At 35.8% G+C, this 13,869-nt stretch overlaps 3 protein-coding genes across 3 annotated transcripts; all 3 read right to left on the reverse strand.

Annotated features, from left to right (window-relative positions):
* Window positions 1-81: 81 nt before the first annotated feature.
* Window positions 82-2,380, reverse strand: LOC143465077 (eukaryotic translation initiation factor 1A, Y-chromosomal-like). Its single transcript, XM_076963223.1, has 6 exons — window positions 2,222-2,380; window positions 2,056-2,150; window positions 1,751-1,843; window positions 898-1,030; window positions 452-690; window positions 82-346 (listed from the first exon to the last, which is right to left on the reverse strand). The coding sequence occupies exons 1-6, from the start codon at window positions 2,235-2,237 to the stop codon at window positions 341-343; spliced, it is 582 nt and encodes a 193-aa protein (XP_076819338.1). The 5' UTR covers window positions 2,238-2,380; the 3' UTR covers window positions 82-340.
* Window positions 2,381-3,739: 1,359 nt separating this feature from the next.
* On the reverse strand, window positions 3,740-7,119 carry LOC143465575 (uncharacterized). Its single transcript, XM_076963947.1, has 9 exons — window positions 6,929-7,119; window positions 6,626-6,791; window positions 6,362-6,523; window positions 6,039-6,212; window positions 5,235-5,468; window positions 4,939-5,139; window positions 4,645-4,785; window positions 4,284-4,433; window positions 3,740-4,167 (listed from the first exon to the last, which is right to left on the reverse strand). Exons 2-9 carry the CDS (start codon window positions 6,756-6,758, stop codon window positions 3,926-3,928), a joined length of 1,437 nt encoding a protein of 478 aa, XP_076820062.1. The 5' UTR covers window positions 6,759-6,791; window positions 6,929-7,119; the 3' UTR covers window positions 3,740-3,925.
* Window positions 7,120-7,701: 582 nt separating this feature from the next.
* Window positions 7,702-13,223, reverse strand: LOC143465907 (coiled-coil domain-containing protein 13-like). The gene is made up of 16 exons (XM_076964429.1): window positions 12,942-13,223; window positions 11,715-11,848; window positions 11,513-11,628; window positions 11,252-11,391; window positions 10,934-11,143; window positions 10,624-10,739; window positions 10,394-10,499; window positions 10,096-10,215; window positions 9,803-9,937; window positions 9,541-9,648; window positions 9,174-9,248; window positions 9,055-9,101; window positions 8,830-8,940; window positions 8,580-8,695; window positions 8,397-8,467; window positions 7,702-8,312 (listed from the first exon to the last, which is right to left on the reverse strand). Exons 1-16 carry the CDS (start codon window positions 13,050-13,052, stop codon window positions 8,169-8,171), a joined length of 1,860 nt encoding a protein of 619 aa, XP_076820544.1. The 5' UTR covers window positions 13,053-13,223; the 3' UTR covers window positions 7,702-8,168.
* Between the last annotated feature and the right edge of the window lie 646 nt (window positions 13,224-13,869).

A 13,869-nucleotide genomic window follows, 5' to 3' on the forward strand; every position in this document is an offset into this window, starting at 1 on the left:
CAGCTCTAAATTATTTAACACCCTGAATTCAGCACACAAGTTGTGACTAAACCATGACGGCAACAACATACACCATACAAGTTGAATGATACAACTTAGGTAAGATTGTTTCAACATATTAATTACATATATATAAGTTTGACAGCACAAAAACACCACTGTTTTTAAAGGTTTAACTACAGAGTTGAAATATTTCATCAGCAGTACAGATTAAATGCACACAATAATAATTGTGGCAATTCTTTTGTGTCATAGATGGATTGCTGTACAGCTGAAGGTAACAATGGAAAAATTTAAAATGTCATCATTGCAACAGCAATATGACATGATGCTGGCTTCGCTATATCTGTAAAAACAATTAAACATGTCACACATACAACCACATTTCTCCATTAGGTCAACTGTTGGCAGAATACAGATCGCTACTCCTAATATGGTAAAGTGCACTTACACCATCGACATCCAATAATGCTCCTCCTTTTTGTTTCATTTTATCTGATTTCGATATTGGCGGAGCTTTGTAAAAACTCCCACCTCCTCCTTCATCCTCCTCTGAGTCTTCTTCCTCCTCAGATTCATCGCTGCTGCCAAATAAATTCTCTTCGTTTTGTGCTGGTACAACATTACTACTGATGTCATCAAATGTGATGTCATGTTCATCATCTTGAGCGAAATTGTCATTAATTTTAGCTGAAAAATAAATTTGGTGTAAGTTTCTTTTAAATGTACATAACACAAAAACTAGCACTGTGGAGCATTCTAATCCAAGGGTGTGCTGAAAGTATTGTTTCTGAGGTCAAAGTGTTCCATAATTGTATTACATGAAATCATAAAAGTTGTAATGCACATTTTATTTTCGAAAGTGTAGTATTATACATTATTAAGTTGTAAGCCAACCATTATCAGGAAGTTCTCCGTATAACTTGAGATTTCTCGCTTCTTCAGCCGTGTACTTCATGATTACATCTGCTTTATGATCTTGATAATCTCTTAACCCAATCAGAATAATGTCCGACTGATTTATCCACACCTAAACGAAACAGAAAATATTCTAGAATTTCCTTCAACTTCGAAGTAAATAATGCTTGTTGAAATCAGAGTAGTAATCAGTGAAATCATTTAGACCAGAGTCAAACCACTTCTCTTGCATACTGCAATCTGTTTTGGCTGACACAGTTACCTTTTGACCGTCGTCAAATTGGATTAACTGGCTCAAGTCAAGCATTTGAAACTGCAAATGGAGTCATTACAACACTAGTTGACATGCAGCATATTGTACGAAAACGTTACGACAGGAGTTGGCGACTCCTTTGAACATTGTTCCAGTTTATGAACTGTTCACAATTTTGTGTGCCAAACTTTTTTTGTTTTGAACTATCTGATTTGAACAGTAACCAGAAAACAGAAAATTTATTTAATCATTTTAATAATAGAAAACCAGCCTATAATGTATAGCACCAGAAAAGTCCTCTCAGGTGAGCACTCCAGTGAGTAATCAAACAGTTTGCAACTTTTCTCACGCAAGTGAACTCACATACGAGCAAAGTGTCCTCATGTAGCCAAGCCTTAAATCACCTGGCTTGCCACAAATATACGGCACACAAAGATAATAAAAATTTCATAAAAATCAGTTAGATTAACATTCATGTGATAATTTTTAGGTTTAAATGACCTATAGATGAAAAAAGCACTCTGAATACACAAATTTTGCCAGCGAAATAGACATTGCCATGCACAAGTAGGAACATACTTTTTTCCGCAATTTTCCACGAATGTGACACAATCTTTTTGTTCCATCAAAACATAAAGCTTCTAGCCTCCCGTTTCCAAGCATTTTAATAACCTTCAAAAATTAAAAAAGCTCCTAAATATTTTCTTTTGGCAAATGATGATGAAACTACCGTAAATTTACTTTATAGTTATAACAATAATTCTGTCAGTCATCAATAAGGCAGTAAATAATGGTTTTGTGCACTAGAATTTCAGATGTTGACATATATAACTTTACAAGGCTGCACAGAACACGGATACAGTGGCATACATGTATACTGGTACCTGAGCATATTCTTGTCCATCTTCTTTGAAGACAAGCTCTCTTTTTTCTCTGTCATTTTCATTTTTTCCACGGCGTCTGTTTTTACCTCCCTTTCCTTAAAAAAACGTAAAATACTGTCATTTCACTTATTTAAATCTAAAGACATGCAAATTGGCTCACTCTTACCTTTATTTTTTGGCATGCTTGTTCAACAATGTCTTTTATTCACTAACAGAATTTCACAGTTAACCAAAAAGGATTTTAATTTTTTCCTCAATAGGCTATTTAACAAAATTTGTTAAACAAACACAAAAGATGTAGAAACTGAAACAAGATAAGAAAAAAACTGATCACACGATTGATATAAAATCGTATTTCATCATTTTCCATAAAACAGTAAAAATACTAGACTAGTTCCTACTGCAGTCTCATCCCCCGACTGGAAAGTACTTAAGACAGTTCTCTACAAAAAATTGTGTGTGCAAAGACAAAAATTTTGCTATCACGTTATGCACTAAAGCCTCAATTCTTTGTAGTGTGGTTCCCCATTTATCATAAAAAGTGTGGCTGCTGCTATAGTCATAGTCCAGGGTTCATTCCATGTGATTACGCCGAAGATCTTCGCAATGAGCAATAAGTTAAACGGCATAAAAAGGAGCCAATTTACGTCTTGGGCTAACCACGGTGCATGACTGCAAATTCGCTTTGCTACATGAAAAAAGCAGTTGCCAGTTGGCATAACGTCTTTGGCGTAGCTAGCCTAGGCCTAACCAATTTTTTAGCGCATCATGCAGACTTTCCAGTAGGGCATGGCATCCATCCCGATCCAACTCCCATCATCATGTTTAAATGTCAGATCTCACTGACGAAACATTACAATCAATCCAGCAGGTTACTAGCCTTGAGCCTATAGCTTTAACAGAACTCAGTCATAACTTATGGAGTCAACAGATTATACAAAAGCGCAAACATCAGCCAATCATCAAAATTCAAAAACAGGAAGCTAAAATAACAAAGAACAACACAAAATTGTGCAAGCTGACAAGACTGATGTCACATTGCCACTTACATAATAAAAAAGTCCCACCACGTACAAGCCAAAACACGCAGCATCATACATTACGATTACCACTAAATCTGTGGCAGGCTATGTAGGCCTAGTGTGGTCACCGTGGTGTTCGTTTTGTCCTGGTTGCCACAAAACACCTTGTTAAAGCCACAAACTATTTCTTTGTTTCGTAGATGAGTTGGCGCCTGCTTCATTTGCAAGTTCGCTTTTAAAATGCTGGTATTTTAAGCAATTTGTTACAATAAATAAAAAAAAATTCAAGGAAATTGTTTCTGACTGACAAATCGCTCTAACTGCTAATTTTGAATGTTTTTACAAATTCACTAAATAAAGTAGCTACTTTGATAGTTGGTAAAACAAAAGAAATCAGGGAAGAATTTTAAATTTATGTACCTATATAAAATGTGGTATGTAAATAATATGGTTTTATCACGTGAACTGTCTCTTATGGCAGCGCTGCCGTTTACAAAATATTTTCAAACATGTTAGTGGCATCCGTTGGTGGCACCGATACTACATTAACTTAGTTTAATTGTTTTAATATTAGTTAATTAATTATTAATTAATAATAATTAATAAATACAGGCTACAGGGCGCTGTTTTGCGCAATGAAAAGAATTAAACATTTATTTTTATTTAATATATTTTTCTCCATTAACTGTGGCAAGCGAAAAGAATGGCGTTAACCTTGTTATAATAAAAAATAAGAAGAAATACCCTCACAAACAACCAACCACCCATGATAAATATCGCAAACAAACAAATAAAAATGCAGTAAAAGAACACAAACAACGGTAATTAATAGCTTTCTTGGCGTTCACTTAGCTACATTTAGCTCCGGGGGGTCGACTAAAGCTGGGTAAAACATCACAGCTACACTCCCTGGAACCTTCGCATGACTCCTCCCAAGCTCCCCTAAAGTGTTCTGGTCTTGGGCAATAGATCACACAGTGTCCTTGACATTGTGGACTTCCACTTGATCCATATCCACTACAGGAACAACTTGAATCGTTCCCATCGTGGCCGTTACAAACACCAAATCCGCAAATGGCTTCACAAACTTCTGCAAATGAGTAAAAAAAGTTTGGTAATGTTAATGTGAACTGAGTGAGTGTAATTGCAGTCTTTTGACTAAATTACGTTTTCTTTGTTCAAGATAGGTTATATAGTTTTACGTACCTGCGATTGGACTGCGTATGTTGGTAAAGACGTTTCTTTCTTTTTCAGCCCGGATTCGATACTGGGCCACTATAAAAGTTTGTGAATTAAATTGCTTCACTGCACAAGCCACGCTGCTCGTTTCTCTCCAGATAATTTGAAGAAAAGAATCTGCAGAGTTAAAGATACACAAACTCATTTTGCAATATTTTTGTCAACACAGCTCTTTCTTATTGAACATCATGTGATATGTTTATGTTAACTACATCACAAAAATTGTTATTTTTTACAATCATTAAAAATCTATAAGATAGGCTATACATACACTAAGATCAACCCTAATCGTGTGGTTATTTATAAGCGCCATGTCTTAAGCTTATACCTGTTCCCAAGCCTTTTGGAGAGGTGTCGTAGTCATAGTCCAAGCCTTTTGCGTACCAGCCCACCACCGCGTCATTTACAGTTAACCTTCCATCGGATTTATACGCTAGGTTTTCTCCGACATCAAGAGCCCTGTCGATTCCTGCAACACAGTTTGATGTTGAATGCGTGGGTTTTGTAAATCAATCAAAAATCCGTCGAATGTTCATCATATTGTGGTATATATAGAACTGCAACTTTGTAGTCTTATAGGCTACATCTCACCACAGGAAAAACGATCCAAGAGATAACTCACCAGCACGAGAGTGTGTCAAGAAACTTGATGTGGAGACGCCATTGGCATACGCCTGAGCAGAAATTTCAAGTTCTTTGTCGTATCTGAGCGGTTGTACTCCATGAAGACAACGATAATAATTATGAGCATTCAGGCATTGTGCAGCTATAGAGCTTCCAGGGTGTGAATTCCGGTCGCAAATTACAGTATTTTTATCCGGTTCTGTATAAGTCATAAACAGTTTGTTATCCAAAGCGTTAAAAGCTTATTAAATTATTTGAAGACTACAGGTCATGTAAACGCGGTTTAGCTCTTACCTGGTGATAAAGTTAATGGAACGTTAGGACGAAGATTTGGGGATAAAGCATGTGGCGCACTTGGACGAAGGTTTCCAAATTCAAGATGCTGGCTGGTAGAAGACCCATCGCATCGACTGCAAACATCGCAGCTTAAATTGCAATTACTTTGCATCCAATCAAGATGTTCAGAATCATTTTGACAATACCCGAGTTTCGCCCAGTGGGGACAAGAAGAATGTCTGTCTTTGCAATCTGCAAATTCACATGCACAATGATAAGCAAGCTACCATCATATAGTTTGTAATGAAAAGTGGTTTATGGTCCCTTAACCTGTAAGGTTTACCCACTTACACTACAAAGTCTGTTTCCTTGTGTATTACTTAACAGTGAACTTTGATAGACTTCAGCAATAATGACGCAGGAATGACTACTGTATAATCTGATTATATTTGAAGCTTCTTTGAACGAATACATCAAGATAGAACACTGTGACAGCAACAGCATAAAGACACGTTGCGGCGTTGAACGTAGAAACCAAAAGGGACTGAATGAATCAAAATGCACGCACAGTAAGAGGGAAGCATCGATTACGTCACGCAGTGTTATGCTTCGCTGATTCGATAGACGAGAATTCTATGTCGTACACAATTTTATATTATATTAAGTGATATATTTATCCCAAGTTTATATACACTGCTATATGTCTTTTAGCTATACGTGGTCTTATCAGAATTTTAAGAAAGAAGTTCTGCAAAATTGTTTACATTTCAAGAGATGGGCTACTCGACACTATACTACTATAGCCTACATTAAGCTACTTACCGCTCGTGCATCTTGATATCGACATTGTGTTTGACAAGAAATTAGCACAGATGGTACAAACCCCACACGATCGTTTGCATTTCTCCCTCACGTGTTGACCGTATATCTCATGCTGGCAGTAATTGGGAGCAAGAAATATTGGGCACATGTTGCTTGAGTCTTGACATTCGGTTTCTGAAATACCAAAATCTTATTTCTGATCCATACTTTCAACATGTAGGCTATATTAGCAATATAGTTTGAATTCATGACACCACCGCTATGTGTTTAATTGCTAAAGAACCGTCATGTATACATTTACCAAGTGTGTTAACGTTGTTTACCCGATACACATTCTTCGTGTTTCATGTTTTCACTGCATGGTTTGCAAGTTCCGCACGAACTTGGACATTGAGTTTTAACAACGATAGATAAAAAGCTAGTTCGGTTGCAAAAGCTCAGCAATTGCGAAAATCCACACCATTTGCTTCTGTCTTGGCAGACACCTATAGATATCAGATATATTCATGAAAATTGAGTTTAAGTAAATGCTTTGACAAAACACAATAAATTGTTTGCGTAAGGAACAGTTAAATAAAATGGCTTACTGCAGGACTTTTCTGATCCTGTTTGGTAGAGTTGACCATTTAAACGACTGTACAAGATTTGCCGAAGAAAATTTCCAAAGACCTGTTGCATAGGAGCCAGAGCCGCAAAAGCGAGTAGAGTCCATATGTTCATGTTGTACGAACCAGTGTCGTAACTGAATGAGTGCTGGGAAAATTAAGGATAAGAAAGACAAAAATTAAGATTAAATCTGAAATGTAGCATATTAAACAGTTTGTTTAATTAAAACAATTGATTTACTAGCAAAAACCTGCTCTTGCAAACTTATATACCGACTAACTTACACAAGCATTCTTGCTTCTGTCTGCAAATGCCTTTTAGGGACTCTTATTTTCCGAAGTCGGCCAAATAACTGCTGTGAAGCGAAAGACGCCCATCCGGGTATTTAAGTGGTTTGCGAGCAATAAGAAAACAGACTTCTCATAAAATAAAGTTATATAACTTCAACATATTACCTGGTCAATTGGTCACTAACTTGAAATAGATTGAGGTGAAAAGTTAATTTGGCGTAAGTAATATTTAAATTTCCGTAGTTTAGAACAGGTGCCGTTGACCAAATAAGACGAGAGCCGCCCCACTATTAGAGGTTACAATCATCACGAATTCGTTAATCATTCGTTCCAAAGCGTCAGGAAGAAGATTTTCTTCACGAGGCGCGCTTGCTTACCACTAAACGCACGCGCTACTCTATGTAAACCGTGGGCTGAGTGTGCTACATAGGTGATGTAACAATAGGTCAAGCGTAGGTCTACCGGTCACATCATTAGTACAATGTACAGTATAACTATCCAAACAGCATTACAAGGCTAGCGAGACCGTATAGTTAGTAGTTACACTGCATTATGAAAAATGGTAAAACGGTATTGCACCCACGCTTAATTGCTCCGGCGAGCATAATTTGATGACGATTTTTTTATCAAAAAAGGTTTGTCAAGAGTGTATGTAAGTAAATCCTACATAGGTGCAATTCCAAGGGAACCAAAAATGATACGTTGAACAGTTTTGCATGTTGATGTCACATTAGGCTTCTATACTTCCTCACGTTAAAGGCAAAGCCTTGGAAACAACACGGATTTAATAAGCAATAAATGACAAAGTGAAATAACAATTGCAAAATGAGACCTTTAGTACAAATATTACAAAACTTTACAGAAATATCAAAGTACCAGCTTGCAAAAAATGTATCAGCAAGACAAAAAACGTAAAAAACAGTAGAGTACAATATAATTCTAAGATACAAACCAATAAAAATACAGAAGCATTTTTAAAAATAAACACAGGAAAAACTTTATTTTGAAAATGTTTTTTTTTGCCAGGAGTAGGACGTTTGGACTTAAGCCAACTCGTGGGAATTCAATAAGGTAATTATCTATTCTATGACATCAATATAAGAGGCCTTGCTTGCTGACAAATAAAGATAACTAACTGTTCGTCAGAGTTTCTTAATTGCACGTTTAATGTGTTGCTTTTAAAACTCATCATAAAGTTGCAAAACGAGTGGGATATCTGCGAGATTATTTCAGCTCATTTCTTTGCAGTGAAGCTTCGCAAAGCTTCTATGAAGACCTGTTTCGTCTGTTTGGTCATTTCCTCGTACATTGTGATGTCATTTCGCTTGTTTCGCAAAGTGCTTTCCAGCGCTTCCTTGAGAGCGTTATTTTCATCTTTCTGTTGCAGGAGAGTGATTAAACGCGATATACAAATACTGCGGCTTAAACTGCGAGGTAATCGACATGGCAACGAACTAGATACCTGAATCAAAAGTTGTGCCTGCAGCTCTTTGGAAGGTGTCACGCCTTCAGACTGGCTGGTGGCGTTCCCATCTGAAACAAATTTTGACTTTTTCCAAACTTATCGGAGACATCGACTTACTCCTTTTCATTCTAACAATATCATATCTCTCGCCAAGCAACGTGCATCGCCTAACGTTCTAACCTGACTTCAACGAATTCCTCAGTGTTTCAATTTGCAATTCCAAAGAGGCGGACTTCTTTTTTTGTTCATGGACTTCACCGATGCCTTGTTCGATCTTTTTGGCAGATTCCTCAAGCCTAGAATAACGAATTGTCATGTTAAAAATAAGTGTAAAAATTTGATTCTGTAAAATATTGTGTTCATGCGTCACAGTATTTGACATAGATTCTAATATTTATTTCAGTTACTTTAATAAATTATCTACGGGTACCTGCTGTTAAGACTTGACACCATTTTTACCAAGTGCTGAAGTTCGGTTTCAGAAGCGTCATAAAGAGTTTTTAGCTCGATGCATCGTTTCTGCAATTGCTCCACTTCGCCACTAAATAAAATATAGTAAAACTTCATCAAAATTAATGCAAATCAACGAATGGCTCCAGCTATAAAGCTAAAATGATTTGCAGATAACTGAAAATTACACTACCACAAAACACACCTGCTGTTAGATGAGGAAGGGGAAACTTGATTATCAGTAATTTGATGCTGAAAAAAAGTCGCCATATCAAATTAATCCTATAAGTGCATTGAAACAGTAGAAGTGGGAAGCAACTATACCTGGCTATTGGATGGAGATGTAAACACTGCAAGAGGTTTGTGTTCATCTTCATCTAAACTGTCTGACATATTCACCTGATAAAGATTGCAGTGCAGATTATGAATGTGCACAGGTTTGCAAACAGGCTCACGCACCAAAGATGTAAAGACAGGAATTTCATTTAGGTGCAGAGCACTTAACTTAATTTACATAGGTAAGGTTGAACTGCTTTTTACCAGCCAAGTGATAGCAATAAGCGCCATCATCTTGTAATTTACTTTCGTGGTTATCACTCCGATAGAAATTAGAAATGCGTGTTTACATCGTGAGATAGTTATGATCGAAAAATTATTTTTAAATCTGCAATATTACATCTTCCACTTTTACCTGTTCTTCCAGCTCTCGAATTCTTTGCTCCTTTTCAATGAGTACTTGTTTTATTCTAGTAATCTCCGCAGACTCTTGCTGCTTCCGATCATAAAGTTCTTTGTTTATCTGAATGATAGATTGACAAAGTTCTCGATATATCAATTAATAACAGAGCTCAAATTTTGCTCTATGTAGATATGGCTTAAGTACGATAATGGAAGGTGATGACTTTATAAAACTGAGATGTAAATTATCAAACTTTGCAAGTAGCTAGTCTAACCTTAATTTCTGCTCTTGTGGAGCTGTCGTGTGATGCAGAACTTCGTTCCAACATCTTCTGAAGAGATTCCTGTTGCCGCATTAGTGTTGCTATCAATTCGTTATCATGTGTTCCCTTATCAGTTAACATGGCAATCTGTAGCACAAAATTTTAAAACAAAATTTGAAATAGTGAATATACAGCTAGAAACTTAAAACAAACATCACTAATACATAGGCAAGACATATAGATCTACAATTTGTACAAACTAACAGCAACCTAATGATATAAACTATAAAATAATAACCAAGTACTTGGGATTTTTGTGACTTTATTTCTGATATTAAAACTTTACTTCTTGCTTTAGATGCTTCCAATTTGCGGTTAGTTTCAGACAATTGTTCTTGTAGCTTTGATAAGTTTTCCTTTAATGCCTGATCAAAAATCAGCAAATAATAAATTTGAAACATTACCAATACCACAAACACTGAAGATAATCACATAACTAACGTTATCTAACTGATAGTTAAAATTTCTTTTTCAAACAAACATCTGTTAATTTACTTTAAAAAACACCTAAAGTAAAACATGAATCAAAATAAAACCAGTTACATCAGCTTGCTCTCTGCGAGTTATTTCCATTGTCTTGATTCTGGCGATATTTTTATCAAGTTTGGGGTTTACATCTAGATCAGCTTTCAGTTTCTGTTCCAATTCCCTGAAAAAAGTGAAGAAAGCACGATACAATACCGTTCTACGCAAGTATGTAAACATTTTACTCAGCAGAAAATTCCAGCATGTTGGAAGTTTAAAAACTACAATGAGAGAAGAAGATGATTTACCTTATTCGGTTTTGCAACGCAATCACTTGCTGTGCACGACCCCTGTATCCCTGCCCTCCGTTATTCAACAGAGCTTGCAAGTTGGCCTGGTTTTCACCAGTTTCTTGACTCAAAACCTGGATTTATTCAAACAAATTGCTAAGTGTATTAACTGAATAATAGATATGGAACTATGTTACATAGCATAATAGACTAAACTTGAGGTATATGTTTCAGTGTTCTGCTTCAACGTAAATCTTAATAGATAGAAAAAATAAGAAGATAATTCCATTACCGATAAAATCGAAAACTTAGCTGAGCCCAATCATACCTTGAGAGCTATTTTCATGTCTTGCTTAAGTGCTTGAATTTGATTTCTGTATTCTGTTGTTTTAAGGTTAGCCTGATTAAGTTGGTCCTGCAATTCTTCCATTGTTTCATTGTTTGGTGATTTTAAGCTTCCCGACAATGATTGGTGCATAACTGATGCTTTTGCCAATCTTGCCTGTTCTCCAGTACCGCCGAGTGGTAAATATGCTAACTAAATCACAAAAAAACCATAACTGTTAAATCATAAAGTATAATAGATGATTCATCACTTCCTAGTTCCTACACATCTAATACATACAACATGTCAAGGAAATGTAACCTTGCGTTCAAGTTCAAGATTCTTCTGCTGAAAACGCAAACATTTTGATTTCTCTGCTTCCAGTTGAGCTGTCAAATCTCGATTTTTCTTAGATAAATCCACTATCTTTGTAGAAACTGAATCACTTGCAATGCCAGCACCTTTTTCGTGGCAAACAAACACAGATTACAGAAGCAGGTTTAACATGCTGTTACATAGGCAATGTAAAAATAACAAATTTAATAGAATGATTACTTAAAAATTTCACAAAGACCAACTCACCTGCTAACAACCTTTTCTCTTCTTCAGTCTTTTCAATTTTCCTATTTAAACGCTTAATCTCGTAATCACGTTCAGCAAGAGATTTTCGCAATCGTCCAGTTTCATCCTGTAGTTCCCTGAAGCAAATTAAAAACTGATTTGAACAGTTTTGGTTTCATCAGAATTGTTAAGCTGGGTTATCAAATGAATAGCAAAAATCTACCTCAGTTCTTCTCTCATAGAGGTATTAGCTGCCTCCAGTGCCACATTCAATCCTACGGTTGAACTTGCGCTTACATTACTGGTGTCCAGATTCAAGTCATCACTGACACCAAATGAAGAATTGCTCTTTTCCATCTGTGTAATCATTGGCGTGTGATGATTTTATTTATATAAACTTGACATAGTTGGTTAAAGTGAAAATGCTATAAAACAAAACATTTCTATGACAAGAGATTGATAAATACAAATCTGAAAACTTATAAAATGTTGATAATGTTGATGTTGTTTGTGCAAAGGGCATAGATTCTATTCAAACTGCTAAATTGTGTGTAGAGGGCATAAGTGTGTAGTATGATGGCCTATAATCTTTTGTATTATGTGGGAAAGGTACATAACAGTGTTGGAGTCTATGGCCATATGCATCGATGTGCCTTGGTGGAAAGTGCGACACACGCAAGCGTGAGACTCATCAGCATGAATGCCGTTTTTTACACATTTATGTTGATTTATAAAAAAACAAATCAGGTAAAGTTAATTGCTGAAACACAGTTTTATAACAACTAAACAAAGAATTAAAACTTCAGTGCATGCCACCACACCAAAATTTGTATCGTTGCACGCACGATTTCTTGTCAAAAACTGCCATACTTCTGGTCAGGTCAATGTCTGTGTTAGTAGGTTAGGTTTGTATGGCATGATGACACACATTGTCACTTGAATCATTCGTTTATTTAAAATCTGCGTTCAAGATGCACATTTGCCTTATGCGTTTTTATGAATTAGCAGACCTGTGCCTAAAAAGTTTGATGTGAGCAATTGTTGACAGCTTTTGTTTAAACATGTGACACTCTTTTTACTTACCTGACTAAGCTATACCATTTCAAGGACCAAAAACACACATACAGGCAAACAACACTGAAAAACACGTTGCAAACAGACCTAATGCCATATATAATGACATTAATTGTCAAAACTAAATTTTATAAAAATATAACATTAAACTTGTTAATATTTGGGTCAAATGGAAAAAATGGTCAGTGGAAAAAATCCGAAACTATTCCAAAAATATCCCATACATGTCTGCATTTTTTAACACACTATTGGCTAGGATCTTAACCTTTCTTCCTTGCTGATTTTTTCTTCAGGCAGTCAGTATAATAAGAATAGTGTCCACATACACATATTTAAATAGTGTTTATTGATAACCTAACCAACTTAACATACTCACTTCATTACTACGCTTAGATTGGCTTGCTTGTTTTTGTTTCAGTTTCAACAATCTTTTATGTTGTTCGTCCTGAAGCTGTAAAAACTGTTTTTGCAAGGTAGCATTGTCCATCACCACAAAATCGGCAGATTCTCTTGACAAAAATAAAAAAGGCGTAATCAACTGCAACCTTTACGCACTTCTTACGCTTATTACTTGTACGGTGTAGAATTCAGCGTTTTGGTTTAAGCGAATAAGAAACTAGGCCTAAAAAACAAGGCCACCAGACCTGGTTAATTCGGGATCGGATAAGGATAAGCAAAGCGTTGTTTTTCCAAGCAACCGTAAAGTTATGGTATGCTTTAAATTGTGATGTCTATTTATTATTACATTAATTATAAGAGCTGATTGATAAGAAGGTACAATTTTGAATAAACGGTATCTAATTGTATCAACGTAAACCTTTTCGGGTTTTTCACTTTTTCCCATTCATTAGCACATTCTAGTAACAACTGGTTTGATTTTTTCGTCCTCACCGCGCCTTTGACAAAAAATATAATGATTAATTGGTTGTTCCTGGCAGCAAAAAATATATTATTATTATCGTTTAAAGTAAACGAACACTGGTACCGAAGGAGATTCTTAATCTTGCTTCTTAATTGGACTTTTAAGTCAATTTCATGTAAGAGAAGAAAAAGCATTTAGGAGACTTTCTCACCCTTAAATCTGAAAATAGGCCTACTGCTTCGAAAATCTGTGAAGTTTCTGAATAAAACATTCCTTAACAGCATATTGTTTTAAATTTTTTTTTAAATAATAAATAATTTTACATCACAAATTTACTCCGCACTTAGTTTTCAATATGGGGAAATCCGGTATACGTTTCCTGTAGTGAAGTGTACTGTAGCCTACTGTATTTCGTTGAAGATAAAGAAATTGTGTACAGTGG

Source organism: Clavelina lepadiformis, chromosome 7 (assembly GCF_947623445.1).
Source record: "Clavelina lepadiformis chromosome 7, kaClaLepa1.1, whole genome shotgun sequence".
Lineage (NCBI taxonomy): Eukaryota > Metazoa > Chordata > Ascidiacea > Aplousobranchia > Clavelinidae > Clavelina > Clavelina lepadiformis.